The following is a 20,975-nucleotide window of genomic DNA, read 5'->3' as shown; positions in this document are numbered from 1 at the left end:
AGCAAATATAAGTTGCAGGTTTACGGTATTTTACTATATATGTGTTACAAAAACCAAGTGACTTGCTCAGTTTTTAAACAAAGACTAAAGAATATAAAGTTTATCTATTATATAATTATAGTGTTCTTTTATTGTTATCTATTTACATGTTGAGCGGTTACTAATGTTTCGCAGACATTAAAATATTAAATATTAAAATATAACATATGTGTAATGTTTATTTGTTTGTGTATAGAACTGTAGAAGCTGACTAGAAAATAGATAAATCGTAAAGCGTCTAAGTAATGACCGACACTAGGTGATTCATCGGTACATTTCTGACGGATGGTTCGAAAAAAATTATTTTTATGTATCCCGCCAAGTCTTCAGTGACGGAAAGTATACAGGCCAATATTCCGTAGTATCTAGTCGGTGACTTGAACGCAGCGTGTTTCATCAGAGCGTCCTTAGCGTTTGTTCCAATGGTGTTCAAGTCGTTTCTGAACTCAGCTGAACCGCATAGATCTATCGTAGCAGAATACAAAACCATACATATACAAATCTAAACTAATATTGTAGTAATATTGTAATATTAAGAAAATATTACTTACCGGGTCGACATAAGACGAGGGTAAGCACTAAATTGTATTCGACTGAATCGAGTCTCATCGCCCGGTGACTGGCTATTAACGTGGCGACTATACGTTCGACACTTGAGTTTGATCTATGTGGATAGAAAATAAAATCAATAATAAATTCTCACAAATCATAATCATTGCAACGACAACAACAACGTTATATTTGTACTGTATGTATTATAAATGAAACTCACCCGGATAAAAGTGTTATGAGGTTTGTCGGCCAAAACGCCGCCATTAGCACGAAGGATTGATGCCACGTTTTATTGAGTATTTCATTTTGGTCAGCTTTTGGTAATATAGCTATTGATTCATTGAATCTACATTGTCTGAGACTCGTTAAAAATATTTGAGCACCAATTTCGTATATATATTCATCTAAATCATAAAACAAAATATACAATATTACATAGGTACTCAAAAGTGAACGTTTTTTTTTTCAATAGTTTTTTTCATACATGGTTGGATGACCTTAATCAATTGTAATTGTAGTATTTAAGAGAAAATTATACTGAAAACCTGTTAGATTTTAGAAAAGTGTAGTACATTTGCATACATATGAATTTATTGAACTCGTTGATCTACAACTATAATAGAACTATAATACAACTATTATACATCTTACTTCTTGTTTTCCAGTTTTTTGGCACAACGGTGTTGATTTCAGGTATTTTAGGCATCTTAGATTTTCTCGGACCTCGTTCGTCTTGAACAGCTAAAAGTAAAAAAAAATATTATGAGATCGGATTATTAAAAAGTAACGAAGCCAATAATAATAACAACTAGGTCTAGTACTAACTATTATATATATATATCAGTTGAATATATAATACCGTATTTATAATATATATATCGCATTTACATAGTGAAATCACTCGTTTCATTAACTGGACATTCAGATATAGTAAAATTCATCCAGATCGTGAATTTCACTATCCATCCAGTGCATAAAATGAGTGATTCACTATGTGGATGCGATATATTTGTATATATTATCAGTGTACCTATAGATATACCTGTAAACAAGATATTTACCAGAAACGTTCATGTTGACCCTCATACACTTTTGAAGTCTACAAAACGGGCACCAATTTCTTCTAGCCTTGTCCACAATACACTGACCCGTGCCAGCTGAATGGATATAATAGCAAATATTATTATTACAAAAAATAATAATTAAATAATAACCATTAACTATCTCAAAACTCAAAGGTAAATAATAAATATAATTTCAATCAAATCAAGTAATCAGGAATTTACTATTTTTTTTTTTTGTAACACACTATTGCTACATCACTACAGCTAGTTTTTTGCAAAAGAAAAGTAATTCGCTATTGCTACTGTTAATATTTTTAATGTAGTGCGTTACGCTTTATCTAATTTTTAAAAAAAATTTCTCAGTTAATAACGAGTGTTAAATTTATTTATTATTCGTTTATGCATCATATCACTTTATTTTCTTGTATTATTAGTGACAGGCTTTTCCCATGTATCTCATGTAAGTCATGTATTTTTCATAGAAAACTAAAAAATGTATTATTGGAATTAATAACATTTGTATTATGTTGGTTGGTATTAATAGATACTTAAATATTTTATAGTTCGCTTGATATCTGATTACTAGAAGTCTAGACGAGATGTGATGAGTAAGAGAATTACAAAAATTTGAGAGTTGCTCAATATATATATATTTTTGTAAACATTTAATAAATATAACAGAAAAAACTTTTAGTATAATAAATAACAATTATCATTTGTGATAAGTGACTATATTTTTGATACACTAACCATAAATTATAGTATATTATATTATATATTTATATCCTATTATAATAGTATTTAGATATATTATGTATACTGTAGTGACTCTATATTAATCTCTATAAATTAAGTAGCATTGCTACGATTAATGCACTATTTTCGGCCACTCATTATAATATAATAAATTATAATTTCAATTTTTTTCGTTATAGCTAATGTACTCCAACATGTGCATATTATATTATAGCAGCGTTTTAAGATATCTAATGATCAACGTACCGATACATGTGTATACGATCCTCCGCCTGACACTCCGCTTGAAAAAACAGGAACAACCATCGCAGCAGTAAACGCCATAGTGTTTTCCAAATGACTTATCGCCACACACCCGGCAGTACACCGGGATCGGTAACGTTCGTCCTAGGTACAATTATTTAAAATAAAATATAACAAATACAAGCAAACAATAAAAATTGCGGTTAAACAGTGTAAGTACTTATTTGAAAATTATTGTAATTAAATAATATTGTAAAAAAAAACTATTTTCGAAATGTACATAAATATATTTATACACCATTTATAAGAAATAAAAATGAATAAAAAAATGTACAATGCTGATGAAATTTAGATATTTTTTCCCATAGTTATTTCCCTTATGCATAAATACGCTATATTGTGTATTGTATTATCTATTATTATACCTTAAAATTCTAAAAAATTTTAACTTAAATAATAAAATAATTAAACATAAAATATATTGTATTATATTAGTGAACAATGCTACAGTACTTTTATATTTTTAAATTTAAAATGCGAGTCTTGAAATTTGAAATAAACATGCTACGTTAACTTAACAACTAATTAACTAATAACTGATGTATGTGATAGGTTGATAGGTATCGATAGACGAACACGTACGGCGTACGTATTTAATTGATTTTACGGACACGTCAACTAGTACCAATATGTAAACATTGGTGTATAATGTGTAAATATTATGGTTTTCAACATAATATATAACTATATAAGTACCTATATAAATATAAAATGATTTATATATTATGAAATACCTAAAAAATGTGTTTGTTCGTTATTGTTTAGACACGCATGCGTTATTATACAAACACTGTATATAATATTATATATCGTTATATATTATGCAACGCTCTCGGGATAACGACATCCGCAGATAATTGATTTTCGTTATCTTCTCCCCGTGCGTTTCCATAATACATATTAATATTGTCATGCCATAAACGGCCATAACGCGCCACGTACATACGAACCGTACAAGTCGTACAACGACAATATACATAACACGCATTATTGCACACGCAGCATTGTCGTTATAATGATCTATAATACGCGCGCTGCTGCAGTTATTATTGCCGTTAAAAAACAACAAAAATGAATTATGTCCTCGGGCAAACTCGGAGACTCGTGACGTTTTTACGCTATGGCAGCGGGCTTTAAATAACTGAAAAAAAAACGTGTACTGACATTGTGTACATAAGTAATACTTGTAATAAAATGATGTATATTATGGTAAGCAGGTACGTGTAGTATGTATACATTATATTATTATACTAATGCTGTAAAGTATGGACGAATTGATGTTTTTGTCGTTTCTTCTACTATATGTATCTGACTCTCTGATTATACTTATATATATGATATATCTATATAAACGTACCGTGGTATTTAGAAATTAATAATCATGTAACATTATGCGTAAATAGTAATGTACAAAACGCAAACCTGTCGTACGACAGGTGCGGCAGTCGAGTTTTGATCAATCGATCGTTTTAAATTACAACATATAAATACACGAGGGGTGATAAATCAAATAATATTATAACAATAACATCCTTGCATCTCACCTCTCAGTAGATCGACCACGTGCTGAAGTGAGATGATATTATAATATAATAATACTTGTATAGCTAATATAGATATATAAACAATCTCTAAATACCTCTCGATAATAGGTATATGTGTATGAATACATGGCTGCATACGAATTGCGTCCACGAAATAAGAATTGAGATTATTGACATACTAACTGTGTCCCGATTATTTGCGTCATTGAATTTGGAATGTATAAAAAATAATATTCATGACGTGAACGAAATAACACGTTTTGATTATCTCAAAACTGTATCATTCAAATTTTTACCAATTATATATTTTAATATATAATAATCCAATAACTTAACTTTATTTTTATTTTTTTTATTAGTTGAACGAATTAACAACGAAAACAATAATTTTGATGAGCATAATTACGAAATTATGAAAAATAATATTTTTAACCTACCATTATAGGTATTAGCAATAATATAATATTTAATGTTGCTATTGACAGTCTTAAGTCTGTCTTAAATGCGAAGGAAAATAATGTAATTACAATATTTACATCGGACGCAATTAGTGTAGTTATTAAATATTATCGGGATGCAATTCGTTTGTTACGGAATACATAGTAAATTAGTAATCCATCGTTATCCCGATTATCCGAGGATTACATATACGCAATTTCGATCATCCGCGTTCGAGTTGGAAATACCCATATACATTTTATCGTTATTATACTACCGCTGTAATTTGTCTTGGTGGTTAATTTTTGTTGTATTGATACGTTATGTTATGTACATAGGAACTATGCAATTAGAAATAAGTACGTAATATACAACATCTATTTCCTAAGGTCATTGTACAAGTCCTTCATAACATCCTAGGACAACAAGGAATTACTGTATAATGTTACGGTCCCGCTCCCATGTATACATAATAATATTATAATATATTATTAAGTTTCGATGGTAACTCTTAATGATATTTTGACGTAATCTATATACTCACCCATGTACGAGTTGTATGTATATTATGCAAACCGCGCTTGATCCCTCCACGTGTACAGCGGAATCGCGTATACGCGCAGACACGACAATTATTATTGATGTCGTACGTCACGATCTATACACAGATCTGTTCTGTATAATTGTTAACTATTCAACTGTCCGATCGCATTGACCGCCGGCACGTTCACGAGCTTTCGTATCCGCGGCGGACTCGATACCTGCGCGCGAACTGCAACGGAAGAGTTCTGAGGTTTTGTACCTGAGCCAAAGGGCAAAACGAAAAACATTACAATGGGAAAACATACACACACATGTCACATATGTTAGGGTAGTATAATATTATACTATTGTTATCGTGACATGCACGGAAAACGGTGGTGGGGGGAGGGGGTGGAAAGTGAAGAAAATCGCTGTTATTCGAAATCGGTAATGGGCGGATAATTGTGCGAGTGCAAATAATAATAATATACGTACGATCGGCCGCAAACGAGCGGAATATCGGACGGGTGCACGGAGGAAGGGTGGCCCGACACGTTTTCCAAATTATTATTTATTCAAAAGCCATTCAAAAGTCCCTTCGAGGACGTGCGCGCACGCCCGCCCGCCCACCACTACTAGTGCCATGCACTTATATCCGCGCGGCCGCGCCACGACCATTTTCGCTCGCGTATAGATATAATAGGTATATTATAATATTCTGTAATTTAGCAGCCGGGCGACGCCGGTTGATCATTGATCCCTCGCCCGCGTCCATTAAAGTAATGTTTGCTTTTGCCACCTGTCAACCAGATATCATAAATCCCGACATCTGAATGTATCCATTAAAAGAAAAAAAAACTTGAAAACCTAAAGGGTCACGTAGTCGGTCATTATTATTTTATTATCATTATTATCATATTGTTATTATTGAGAATATACGATTCATTTTTTTTTATTTCTCACATAGCTGTTATATTTCTGCAGCAGTGGGTCGAACGTATACGTACAATTTATTCGAGTTTTATTTCCTTTTCTTCAAGTATCAGTATTATTATTATTTTTTGAACGTCCAAACAATTAAAATACGATTACAATTCATAATATCTCGATAGTCGTATCGTTCGTTCGCGGTGTTGGTCATTCCCAAACATTGCAAAATTTATCATATTCCATACTATTCGATGATACCTAGTTTCATAAATCATAATATACTGACCGTTCAGAATTTCAGTTTTGATTTTTTCACAGATTTTTGTTGCCGTGTCCACTGAAATATACAAAATATCAAAAACTCACAATTATTACCTACAAAATATGAAGAGCGTATATTAATACTTTGTTATTTTTTTTTTATCTTATTAGTAATTTATTTAAGTATGTATATCGATCTATATAATATGAACATAAAACATTTATAATAATCAATGTATGATTTGGTTATTATTCCCTAGTTCATCATACGTCTATTTTTCTTAATCAATTCTTCTAATTTATTCCATAATAATTTTAATAATTTATACTTGATCGATGTTTTTCATTACATCTTTAAGTATAACGTCATTTTAGTATCTAAAAATCGAATAAACTCGTTTAGGTATCTAAATAAACAATAAAATAATAAGCACTATAGTGTATATAGTATTTTACAACGATCAGTGATAATTATAGCTAATAGTATTCAATACTTAAATACGAAAATAAGAAAACTTCGGTGGGTGGGCTATGAGAAGTTGTTTTTCCATATTTTATCAGTTGTTCTGAGTTTATAAACGGTTAATTTGTAAACTTTTGAAATTTGAATTAAATCGCAAAATAGGTATTGGTGATGATTTAATACGTTTAAGTGAATGGGCTAATTTCACGTGCATGAAAAGTTAATTAAAATAAAATAAAATTTAAATACAATAAAATAAATAAAATTTAAAATAAAAAAATGTAAATCTCAATCAATATACTTTTTAGTAAATATTCATACTAATATAATATAAAAGAGTTTGCACTAAAAATATATAATAAATTGTTTAAAAATATTTTAATGTTCGTTGACAATCAATCATGTATATGTAGGTAATACATTAATACCTATATAATATCCCTGTATAATACCTATATTAATACAAATCAATGTGTGTGGGGATAAGCAACTTATAATCAAATCTATCATAATTTTAGTTTTGAAATTTGCTGTATAGATAATATTGCACATTGAAGACAATTTTTTAAATTTGATATTTAAAAGTGAGGCTTAAATAGGGATTTTTTGGTAAACGAAAAACTAATATTGCCAATGATTACATAAAATAAAATAGTTTTTATAATAATTGTACATAATTTTAAACCTGTAATATTTGGTCTAAATCCCACAAATGACTACAGTTTGTATTAAACGGAGTTTAAGACAGTGTAAAAACATAACCATTATTTTATTTGTTACGAGAAACGCTATACACATACCAACTATAATTAATAACTTATCTAATAACTTAACTTATACAAAATCAAAGGCCTAAAACGGATAGCTTTTAATATCTTTAGTTTTTGATTGATTTTCATAAAATGTTCACCAATAGATTCAGCAAGATATGTAGTGTCTCAAACTACTTTAAAAATCTTTTCTATTCATATTTAATATAATTTAAGAAGGGATTAATTCACGAGCATTTGATTTGTCACGAACAAAGTTATACAGATCAGCTAGTAATTAGTATAATATAATATAATATAAGATTATAAGAATATATTATATAGAATATAATATTGTCTTAAAGAGAGCTTCACTAACCGGTACAGGATTTAAATTCAATTGGTCTAAATAATTACCAATTAATTGTTTAATATATAGTTCTGTTAACGTTTAATTTCATTTTAATGAAACACATCTGATCTGTAATGTACAAATGGGCATCTGCGTTAAAACAAAAGTTTAAGAACGTCCGATCTATATCACCTATAAAAATTATAGATACGTTCGATTCCAGGTCAATATTCGTTTATAACAACTTTGAAATACTCGTGTTTAAAAACAAGCTAAAATTAGTGGAGTTACATGAAATCTTAAGATCGAGTAAATTACCAACAAGAATTGTTATGAACGATTTAAAACAATGATACTATTTATATTGTGTTTGAATATGCATGATAATATATTTACATAGAATGTAAAATAAATAGTTTAACTTTGACTCATTAAATGCGTAACTTGTAATTATATAGTCAAGCTATTTCGCTTAATTTAAAACAGAATAATATATTTTCGTCATTATAAGACCAAGGAATTCTATGCTCATATAATATTAATTAAACGTTTTAGAAATCATTAAGATAAAAAAGTCATTGACACTAGAACGAAAGAAAATCAAAAAATTGTACAAAAATAGTAATTGTTTTGAATATACGACATCAATAACAAATTATTATAATAGGATAAATGTGATTGTATTATTATTTTTATTTGACTGTAAATTGTTAGAAAAATGATATTTTTTAAACAATGCACATAACATATTAAAAATATACGCCGTAAACCTTAAACTATGTATCAATAATACAATATAATTTAGTTCAATATAGAAACCTAGAAGTTAAAATACGATTTGCGCTGTAAAAAATTTGCAAATTTAAACACTATACTTCATATAAAATATCGAAAAAACGGGTAATATGTATATTGTATATTATGTGTAATGTGTGTGTTGCCGGCCGACGATAGTCTATATTGTGTTGGATGATTAAGTGGCGAGCGGCGACACGTAAGGGGACGACAACGTCGATAACTAAATAAAATAATAAAATAATGTTATAGCAGGTACCTAATAAGCGGTACGAATAATACGGATGATGCGACACAAACAATTTTTATTCCGATATACTGAACAGGTAACCATGGGGTAATGAATGATTAATAAAATAATTGATATTGTACAGTAACTATATATAGCTAATAGCGCCTGTATTGAAAGCCAAACCGATCAAATAAATATAAATATAATGATAATACATATTTACAAAATGTGAATCACATTAATCGTCTTGTCCGGCGCACTGTACAGACAATTTGACTACATTTATGCGTAGAGCAACACATTAATGATAATAATAATTATACTAAAATGTCTAATCGAAGTTAACTTGACATTCGGTGTAAGTATATTCCGCGGTTAACCGAGAACACAATAATAATGTATAGCTATAGCTGAATGGATATTTCTAGTTGAAAGTCTTTTGAAGAAGAATGTCATATTTTATGTAATAATGTTTTCTTTGAAGATTTAAACCGTTTAAAAGTTTTATATAAGTATTGAAAAAATAACTATCGAGTAACGCGTGTATATATTATACCATATTTTAGGAAATTACAACTCATTGCAACTCGCAATATTGCAGACAGCAGTCGCCAGCCAGCCAGCCAGCCAGCCAGGAAGGTACAATTATATAAACCTATAGGTATAAGTGTGTAAAATGTAACATGTTGTACATATATATGTATATATTATAATAATGTATATTAATACATTATATAGATTATTGTAAATCAGTTAGTATTAATTGACTGACGAATGTATTGGTACACTCAAAACCATGTATCGTTTTGGTGCGTAAAATGTATAAAGCCACCCGATGATTCACCAATTCACCATTCGTCTTGGTATGTAATTTGCATATTGCCATCACGTATATTATATACCGCTTGTTCGTGTGATAATGGTGGTGCATCGGTTTCGTTTTGAATATACCTGCGGCCCGTTTAATTCACTATTGTCGGACGACGCATCACAGAGAAATCGCGCGATTTCGCCGGTGCAAACGCTGGCCGGTCACCGTTTAATGGTTACATTTACATTGTCCCGTTGTGCATATTATTATTGTTATCAATGACGTATTGACGTTAATATCATATAGTCCGTGACACGATGTCAGTGATGGTGTCACCATAGTATTTTGATACATAATAAATATATATATATATATCGTCACCACAGACACAGTCAATATAACATATATATATATGTGATATCGTTCACTACCGTCGTGCCACCGCAACTATAGACATTGTCATTGCATTCAAAGACATGCTGACCATTGGTTATGTGTCTCGTAATCTCATATCACACGATATATTTTGTTATTTGTTATTTTTTTTTTTACTTTTACGCAATATCTTGTTGAAACGACTCCTACACCGACATTGTATTATTTTTGTAAATACCATTTGTGATTTGGATCGACTGCTTTATCGGTCGCAGTATAAAAATATTTATGCGTCCCCGATTGCGTTCGTCCCGCGGCCGTTCGTCAGCCTCCGCCTGTGTTGCGACGCGTAAACGTCGTACACCGGGACGTTTATATTTTGACGTGCGTCCAAGCGTGTACCACCGCTTCGTGGCAATAACCTACTCCACGTTAAACGCTTTAGTACGTTTTTAATGTTTTTATCGTTGTTGTCCGGCTTCTTCGCCAGCTGTTCCATCGCCATCCGCCAACTTTTCTACCGTTTGTCGCTTTACCTTTGTATACGTGTGCAAGCAATACAGTTTCGCCCTAACTATATATACCTTTATCTATGACGTTTCGAGTCCATCAAGCAGTCGGTCGCATTATTGTTTCGTAACGATTAACTAGATTGTCGAGCTCTCGTAAATGAGTAACGATTGCCATAACTGCTATTGTCGCAGCATCGTTGTCCACTCCGGTACCGCTGGCTACCGTGTCGCCGTCGCCGTTGGACCGCGCGATTGTAATAGGCGGATGGATGCCGTTCGGCTGGCCGTAGTGGGTCTAACGCGCGTCTATATAACCGAGCGTGCGACACCCGCGAACTCGTCACGCCACGGGGTGCCGTAGAACGTGCATTGGTGACTTATCGTCAGACCCCGCGCCTCCTAGCTCTTTCTCGTACCCCCCGATCTTGTATCGCTGACGTCCTCCTATCCGACGGTTTCAGCCGAGAACCACAATTATAGTACGTACGTCGTCGATTTGTCAACTACTGTATTTTCAATCCACGAAATCATCACATATTGTCATATTGATAATGATAATACTATTATCGACGACTTGATTAATATAATAACAATGAGACAGTGAATTCGATTTTATAGGATGTTGGCTGATTCGTAGTCTACAGGCATTTTTTAATAAATCCTTCTTTCGTAGTGTTCTGTCGTCTAAACTCTGAATTGCAAATGAACTCGATTCGAGTTTCGTCCGACGCTGTGCTTCCCAGACGAAGAGTACAATGTTGTTTATTACTAGCCAGCTATTACGTTCATCATTCTTATCAGGCAGCATTAGGATTTAACGTCTTTTTGTTTTCCAAATACGATTATTTTTATGTATAACACGTCGTAGTATGTATATGATGGTTAGGTACAGCGCGTTACCGATAATGTGCAGTTTTATTTCTTAAGCAACAAAATTAATTTTGTTATATTTGAATTTGATGATAACCCGTTGTATACGTTGAAAAACGATTATAATCGATAACTGTCAACATTTTGGTAAATATGGTTACAAAATAATTATTTTAATACTAATATATATTGGAATGGTGTGAAAAGCGGTTTTTTCTAATTTTTTTTGTTTTTTCCGATTATATAATGTATGTAATTAATATAAGCTTATCAATATGTAATTATATCATAAGTATAATTTACCTAAACATATATTGTATTATGTAGATTATTCTATATTAAATATTAATACATTATATTAAATTCAAACTCAAACGTATCAAACAACTTAATACTTAAACAGAGCAAACTTATTTAAATTCCTTTCCCATTCAACCTCATTAATAATATCCTTTTTTTCAATATTTAAAATATGTAAAATATTTGATATGTTTCAATGCGTCTTAATTCATACTGGACATAATCCATATATTTACTCACATAACGAGTAATACTTATATATTATTGAAAATAGTGCATAATTCAGTCGTCGAGTTATGGTATTTAGAACCTTTTTTTTATTTTAAAACCCGTTCATTACCAAAGTTAATATATCGATCTTATTATCAAAAACCATACAATTTTAACTCAAGCTTATGATAATTGTTCAGAAAGCATAGAAATGTGCCATGTGCGATATTTAAATACAAATTTATATTAGTGTATTATACGTTTTTATACATCTGAAAACGGTTTTTATTTATGATTTTGATATAATAGTTTAATAATTATTATTAATACAAATTTTTTTTCATAATGATAATATTAGAGTAGAATACATTGAGATTGATGGATAATTATCATATGTGTTTAGTGTGACATATTATATATAATATACATAATGTTGAGAACAATATTATATTATAAACTATAGATACGCACCAACCGCATCATAGTATTTGTTACTACAACAATAACATTACGAATCGTAATTTACGATGATAGCCATTTAATTGTATACAATGATAAGTCGTAAATACATATTACCATATTTATAAAATAGTTTTTTTTTACATTCATTAAGTATATACAATACATATACTTACACATATAAATTAATAGTAAATTTACATAGGTACATAATGAAAAATAGCAATTTGGCATTTTAAAAGTGAGGACACGCCAAGAATAATTTCTAATGTTTTGGAAGAAAACGTATTATCTAGATCCCGGTAATAAAATGGTATGTACAATTTTTAACAGATAAATATAATTTGGTGAGTATTAAGCGTCGAACGAAAACCGTGGATACAAACAATATACACGAATTAGTAAATCGGTGAATTTTAATGCTTATAACGTATATTATATACATATAAAAGACTAGACATATTTCAAGACAACTAGTCGTCAATAAGTTCTTTCGTCGTGCATGCCATTTAAATTTTAAATGGGTGTCGACTCGAAACTAGAACGCACGGTTGTTACCGCAATAAAATTTAAACACAATAGAAATACACGATTGACGTGATAAGCAAATGACTACAGTCCTAACCAAAGTTCTATGGGAAGATAGCGTGATACAATATATTGTACTGTGCGTTCCAAAAATATACGAGTTTACGATAAATTTACAGTATCATTATATCATGACTTTTTACTATACCTAACAAGTTTTTTTTTTATGCATTGCTGGCGTTGCAGTAGGTATATACAACGTATATTATAATACATTAATTTTATCAATATTATTGTGTATTTTAATAAGTCGAGAAATTGCAAGAAATCAAACTTATTGACTATATTATATAATATCAATATGATAATATTATGATAGGCTATACTATATATAATTATGTACAAAATCCAATAATGGCGGCTGCTGTTCAGACTTCGGTCTGTATATACAAATTGGATTCTAGGACGCCATCAGTTTGTTGTTGACGTGCCCGTTCAACAGGTGTTGGTAGTTGTGTGCCGGCACCGGAGCCTGAGGGAGCGGAAAACTGAAGCCGCCCAACTGGGGATGATGATGGCTGCCCGCCGAGCTGGGGAAGAGGAAGTGTTCCGCGGCCACTGCAGCAGCAGCCGCTGCCGCCGTCGCCGAATCATAATTGTGTTCGTGTTTGATTTCCACCGTTGTATGTTTATTCACTGAAAAAAAAATTTTCAATTCATCTTTATTAGATGGCCACGTGAGTACGTGACTAATTTTAAACCTGTTGGTGTGATATAAATTTGGTAACTTAAAAACATAAAACACGCGCAGATATAAACACGCAGGTATGCATAAAATAATGATCGAATATGCACTTAACAAAATGTATTGTTGTCTAAAATTTTTGAATTTTGATTTTATGTTAATAAATAATATGCTCTAATAAGTAAAACCCTTAAAATATGTAAAATATAATTTTAGATTCAGTTTACTTCAATCCCAAATATTTATTTTTATTTGACCTCAATATTAATTTAACTATATATATAAAAAAAAAAACATAAAAAGAAATCTCTATAAGCTTAGTTATAAGTTATAACGTACAATAGAAATTGTATTACTTATTTTATTGTTGAAAATTGGTAAATGTTTCTAAAAACTTATCTTTGTTTAGAATAATCATATCGTTTTATAAATATTATACGACACTTAAAGTATTGTTATATATTATAATTTATCATTGAAATTAATAAAAAATTGCAAGTTTATTCTTTTTTTTACTGATAAACCGACACGGTGTTAAAAAATGTCTGTTTATCTTATCTTAAGTTTCATTTTGCACTATACATCTATATGTTAAACTGCATAATTAAAGTTATAAAATGTTGTCCAGGCGTATACACAGCTGCAAACGATAAGCAAAATCTGACGTTTTGAACCAGCCATGAGAAATTCGACATTCAAGTGGTGCGTTGTCAATACAGCATACATATTATAATATGTAGATAATAATATATGATTAAGTATTTAAAATGGCTGCGGTAAATTCTATAATTATTACAAATTTATTAATACGCATTCGTGAGGCCATAATAATATAATATGAACGAAACGACGTAGGTTACATACAATTTAAGGATCGGTTGAATCAGAATATACAAGTTATCCATGGCCTATGGATTTAAATTTGAACTCAATGATTTAAAAACATATTTTTATCACAATATAATATTATTGATCACTCTATCACTGTATTGCGGACACTGGGTGAACAAAATATTAAATATTTTTATTTTCCCGACTACTAGTTAAAGTATAAAATTGTTTCCAAATGTATAATAATTTATTTTACGTTATAGTTTAGTATAATCGAGTGTTAACGGCGTTAATAGTGTAGGTATTATAGTTTTATCTCGTTTTATTATCATACTATATATACGACTTAAAAGTTTTAATTATCTACAACCTCTTATTTTTATCGGTGTTTAATATTATTTTAATGACGAGACGTCTCTTGATATATTTTGTAAACTACTATAATTTCTTTCGTTGTTTTTTTTTAACTTCAGGTCAATCGATCATAACTTTTTTTATCATCCGGTTACATGCCTAGAATTGACTAGTAAGTATACTTTCCACTAGTTTTCAGTCACGAATCACATAACTTGTGTTACCGTATAGGTATACGATTTTTATACCAACCTAATAGATCTATGGCCGCGGAAGTGGATTGTCTGTGATTTTCCACGTTTGACGAACCGTTAGAAGAAGAGGAGGATGACGAAGGCTGCTTCTTGGGTTTCCTCTTCCTCGTCTGGATACCATCTTTTCTCATCGTCAGCGGCCTATTGACTCCGTGTAGTTTATAATACAGACCGCACGCGTTGCAAACGGGCTCGCCGTCGTTGTTTCTCCTCCACAAAGTGGTCATTCGGGTACCGCAATTCGTACACGACAGACCAAGGCGTCTGTTGGATGCCTACAGAGAAAATAAATTTAAATAAACTATGCAATAAATAAATAATGTAACGAATTATAAATGTGAGTACAATAAATGGACGATTGAAACGAGCCCGAAAAGTAAACTACCTAGCTGTAATCAGATATCTGACATACCAGAATCTGCAATGAGTACTCAAATAGTCAAATAACAGTAATAATAATACCAGTAACATACCTACTATTTATTGTTATAATTATAGAATGAAAATTGTCTAAAGATTAATTAGTTAATTGAGACGTTGAATTTTCCCGAAACAAAAATGACAAATATCATTAGAAATTATTAATGTTAAAAAATAAAACGATTTTTTATGATGAAGAAATCATTGTAATAATAAAACCATCTCGCTATCGCTCACGTGATAAGGATAAAAACCTAGGAACAAACGAAATGCACAAACATTATTGAGTAATGATTCAATAAAAACTTGTATCAGACGACGTTGAACCTATACATCTGGATATTATTAAAACATTTCTAATTGTTAAATACATTATGAAATCATAATAAAAATATGGTACAGACATGAACAATTTAAAGAATCGTTAGCGACAATTAAATTAATTTTTTTTTTTAGGATTTATAATATTGGGTACACTATACACTTTTAGACTTTAGTTAATTTTTGTTGAATTAAGTGATTAAGTATAACCATAACATCGAAGTCCATTTAAGATAATGTATGCGTATATATTATATTATGAACTTTAAATGAGAGTATGGCCATGTTCTATAACTATATAAATACGTTAAAATTCACTAAAAAGTATTTGTGATTTCAATTCTTCACATTCCATCACTAAAAGTTTAACTAATGTGCCAAAAACGTTATGAAAAAGAGGGGCTGAAACTGTTATATAACTTCTATATTTGCTATAAAATAATATTTATTGAATACTACATAAACGTCATCATTGATGAATGACGTAGTGTAAGACTTAAAGTATTTCGCACCCGTAATTAATAACCAACAGTGTATATAACATTATAGCTACTATTATGTACGCTATTACTATAATATAGGTATCTAAACTCACGGTCTCGAAGGCGACCAATCTTTTGGCAGGCTTGACGAGTGGTCTGTTCATGCCGTTCATTTTGTGGTACAACCCGCAAGCGTTGCACAGATAGTGCCCAGTGCCGTCGCGGCGCCACAGTGGCGTGGAGATTGCACCGCAGTTGACGCACTCCCGGCCGTCTCCGAACTGCAAATCCATTCCGGCGTCTGAAACACGATAATTTTTTTTAGAATACAAATACGTGCTTATATAAGAGTTTTAAATTGCCTTCAAATTAACTAATATTAAAAAAAAATAATAACTTATGTTTTACACTTAGGTACAATATAAACATAATTTAAATATATAATATTAAATTTGAAAAAATGTAGATACATATTTTTGTATCTAATAAATAACTTTTATTTTTAACAACACCAATAATATTATCAAAATCTATATTATTTAATATATTTTTCTCTACAGCCATAAAGCAGAAATATCTTTGAATTTTAATTATTAATTGTAATAGACAATAACAAGCTCTATCAGTCTATTGATTATACCGGCCCATCGGGAAAAGTCCCGATATCCCTCCGGCATTATCCACTACTGAGTACTGATATAGCATTAAATTATTATTTAGACACGAGATATATAATAATTTAAATTATGTAGTTTACGGATGAATTTCGCATTTCGATCTCCACCAACTATTCTATTGTATTATATAATATAGATACAGTCTGTGTTGAATTCCGTGTAAATAGCTTTATTAAAAACAGACGCGACCGAATGCCTCGTGTGACGTGAAAACAAATGATAATAATAATAATAATAATAATAAAATAACAGAATATAATAATAGTATAAAAAATAATAATGTATAAATGTATTAAATAAAATAAAATAAAAGTATATAAACATAAGTGTGCGTGCATGAGTGTGTTTTAAAAACCTTATGGCGCCAAACATAAATTACCATATGAACGTGAAGGGGGAAGGGGCGCGCAACCGGTTAATGCACTCGGGACTAATTGATCGTGTTTGGTCCCTCGGGTTGAGTAATTTGTCATGTTCCGATCGAATCGGAGGTCGGTGGGGTTTTTTAAAATATTTTTTTATTTGTTGTATTCTATAATATTATATTATATTATACACCTACAATAATAATAACGCCACCGCCGCCTTCGACGCGCCAACACACAACGGCGACAACGGCGACGTCGGAGACCGCGACGACGACAACGACGAATATGAAGAAGAAACCGGTAATCGGGGTCGTCGTCGTCGCCAAGAAAAAACGGTAGTCGATCGGTAATCGTCTGGACTGGTGATCCGACTTGCGTGAACATAGACCAACATTCAAACATACGCACATGCATAACCCTTTTATAAAAACTACTACCGGAGTATAATGCGGTGATATTTTACGGTCTAATAAGTTATTTTTTTCATAAATATTTAACGTTAATCAATAACCATAGTTAGTAGGTACCTAAGTGATTTTACCTACATGGCTGGTATACTTGAGTCGTAGTACGTTGATAATTCTTAAAATAAACTAAATTATACTATTGTTATTTATGATGAACAACATATTTTACTTTTTAAAAATTACTAAAAATATTTATTGCGTACTTACGGATTTAAATATTGACGTATTAAAGGAAACGTCGTCGTCATCAATTGCCGATGAACGATAATTCTGACGACTTTAATTTAAAGAATTTCACAATCATTAAAGAATTTTGAAAAAAATACAAAGATGATACAAATACAAAGAGAAGTAAATAACCTATATCCCCATACAATTGTTAAATGCAATGACACTACAGAAACAAACACGGTTACTAAATTATGTTTTAAAATGTCTAAGATAGTTTTAGTTTCAAATCGGGACTATTTGTATAATGTTTATTCAAGAGTGCTAGATAATCTAAAAAAATATTAGAGATAAAGAAAAATAACTTATTGTATGTGTGATTATATATCATAAACATGATTATTCGTTAAAAGTTTACGTTGTTCAAATACTTTATCATAAAAACTCATAATTAAAATGACGAGAATCCGATTTTAAATAGCCCACTCCACAATACGTACACCACTATACACTATTGTACAAAAAATAGGTCTTACAGTCAAGTTATATGATCGTTGTCATTTTAATTTTTATACATTTTTAAATGAGTTTTAAAGTTAATAAAAATTACTACAGATCTTGTAATCATTTTGTCAAACTTAATTATAATACTCAAGTATACTTGCCAGTTACCAACCATGTGTAATGTAAGTAAACAAAATTATTTTAATCATGATTTTATAAAATTACAAGAAACAAAAATGCGTGTAATGTATTGATACAAAATTACACAAATATATAAGCGATAATCAATTAAGATTTATAGTTATAGATTTTTTTTAGGTAGCTAAACGGTCTAAACGGATACAATTTAATATATTATAATACATTATTTACTATATTATTATATCAAGTCAGTAATATTTTATAACAATTAAAAATGTATATGTATATACTTATCAAAATAAAAATATACTATGTATTAAATTGTTAGTAATAGTAAGTATGTAAGTATTAAGAGTCTAAGTATATACTTCAACGAGTATTATCTCACTTTAACAAATACTGATAATATTATAATGATATTAACGTTAATTTACTAATGATAATTTTAAAGAAAATACATAGCTTATTGTGTAAAACGATAAAAACATGATGTGCAGAGAACGCTTACAAAATGTATAAAATATAATATAATTATTTTGACGGGCAGTTTATAATGTTATAGTAATAAATTACGTCGAACAAAAAAAAACGTTATTCACCGTCCATTAATGATGTTATTGACCAAATACCTACCTAGTACAGACTATACGTCTATACAGACGTATATAGTTATTGTTATAAACCATATATTTATTATACAAATAATATTAATTATAAAAATATCCTGTATCCAATAAATCTCTAACATTATCAATATTACCCATTTCATACGGTTATATTAAGGCGATTCGCTAAAAAATCACGTTAATTCTCACATTTATAATATGCAAATAAGGTTAATGACCGACTAATCGTCGTTATAATATTCAAATCCATCGTCATTTACTGAACTATAATGATTGTAAAATATGCCATGAAATCTACTAACTACTGAGATATACTAAGATATTATCTTCCAGTTTATAATAATTTGTCGCAGTCAATAATTAATTAATACACACAAAGTAAATTATTTGTGTGCTTATCGATACCATATATTGTATTTTATCATGCCGTTCATATTACATATAAATTATAATCTTTGTATTGAAGATAATAATATTTAAACAAAACGAACAATTAAATCTGTAAAACAGTTTTTTTTATTATATTGCTATAGGATACGTTTTACTAGACATTTTGCATAACTGTCTAGACGAGTGGTTTACCGTAAAGATGGAACCATGTTACACAGTTACAATTATACAATACATTATGTGTTTGTACATCTTGATATCGAGTCTCAAGTTACGCATGAACGCATTTACTATATCCATATCATTAAGACTGTAAAGAAAACCTATTAAGAAAATAAAACCTCACGTTTTAACAATTATTATTACCATCTACAAGAATATAATAGGTACTTCTGTTATAATTAAATCGATATTTTATGAATTATTATGCATGAATTAAATTTATTTGATTAAAAACACATTTTATTTGTACTGACACTAAGATGCTATGTTTTATCTACTATTAAAGGTTTGATTATCAAAGAAAATTTAAAATTTGAATTATTGTCATAGTATGAAATGTATGTGTATTTTAAAATAAAATTGATAAGTATCTAATTATGTTCAATAAACCTAAAATAATTTTATTATTATATTAGGTACCTACGCTAAAATACTTTTAGTCAATATTGTTATTTATATATTATGTGTTTATAATATTACTAATAATATTGTATATAATAGCCATTATGGAATAGTATATATATTATATATATATATATATTGTTTATCTACATAATGTTTACTGAAAATATATAAATACGACAGCGTCGGCAGCGCATTAAGTGGCATGATGACACTTATAAGTTATAACAATAAAACAATTCCAATTATCGAAATAAAAAAAGATATGATGTTATATATAGGCACAATAAACCTACAGACTACAGTGATGGATGAGAACCATCGAGATGTCCATTCATTTTTTAAGGTTGATTATAAAATCGTTATCTTATAATTATGTCTCAATCGAAATAATAATTAATAACCTAGTAATATAATATATGATCAACTGTTTATAATATTTTCATCAATATTTTATTATAAATTGTTTTATAAAAATTTACAATAACTTGCAAATAGCAGTTAGATTATAATCAAAAAAATATATTTATATACTATT

General features: G+C 29.8%; 2 protein-coding genes and 1 long non-coding RNA gene across 6 annotated transcripts in view; 1 reads left to right on the top strand and 2 right to left on the bottom strand.

Annotated features, from left to right (window-relative positions):
- On the bottom strand, window positions 1–5,488 carry LOC132921308 (nuclear receptor subfamily 2 group E member 1). Its single transcript, XM_060984266.1, has 7 exons — window positions 5,241–5,488; window positions 2,658–2,798; window positions 1,653–1,748; window positions 1,243–1,332; window positions 812–995; window positions 591–703; window positions 1–504 (listed from the first exon to the last, which is right to left on the bottom strand). The coding sequence occupies exons 1-7, from the start codon at window positions 5,242–5,244 to the stop codon at window positions 278–280; spliced, it is 855 nt and encodes a 284-aa protein (XP_060840249.1). The 5' UTR covers window positions 5,245–5,488; the 3' UTR covers window positions 1–277.
- Window positions 5,489–12,306: 6,818 nt separating this feature from the next.
- LOC132920914 (GATA-binding factor A-like) overlaps window positions 12,307–20,975 on the bottom strand; it is a 29,083-nt gene continuing 20,414 nt past the window's right edge. For all 4 annotated transcript variants that reach the window (XM_060983645.1, XM_060983648.1, XM_060983647.1 and 1 more), the window contains 3 exons: window positions 16,586–16,773; window positions 15,248–15,524; window positions 12,307–13,761 (listed from right to left, as the gene is read on the bottom strand). In XM_060983645.1, coding sequence (XP_060839628.1) covers window positions 13,526–13,761; window positions 15,248–15,524; window positions 16,586–16,773 — 701 coding nt within the window. In that variant the 3' untranslated portion in view covers window positions 12,307–13,525. The remainder of the gene's footprint in view (window positions 13,762–15,247; window positions 15,525–16,585; window positions 16,774–20,975) is intronic.
- LOC132920915 (uncharacterized) lies at window positions 13,675–15,360 on the top strand. Its single transcript, XR_009660801.1, has 4 exons — window positions 13,675–13,802; window positions 14,439–14,512; window positions 15,115–15,167; window positions 15,227–15,360. It is a non-coding gene; the product is annotated as an uncharacterized LOC132920915 (long non-coding RNA).

This window comes from Rhopalosiphum padi, chromosome 2 (assembly GCF_020882245.1).
Source record: "Rhopalosiphum padi isolate XX-2018 chromosome 2, ASM2088224v1, whole genome shotgun sequence".
Taxonomy (NCBI): domain Eukaryota; kingdom Metazoa; phylum Arthropoda; class Insecta; order Hemiptera; family Aphididae; genus Rhopalosiphum; species Rhopalosiphum padi.
This window is presented reverse-complemented; position numbering and strand designations above follow the sequence as displayed.

Excerpts from the sequence above, each read along its gene's own strand:
- LOC132921308 (XM_060984266.1), bottom strand. Across the intron at positions 704-811 it reads CTCATAACACTTTTATCCGG|ATCAAACTCAAGTGTCGAAC; the intron begins GTGAGTTTCATT and ends CTATCCACATAG. Across the intron at positions 505-590 it reads CCTCGTCTTATGTCGACCCG|ATCTATGCGGTTCAGCTGAG; the intron begins GTAAGTAATATT and ends CTGCTACGATAG.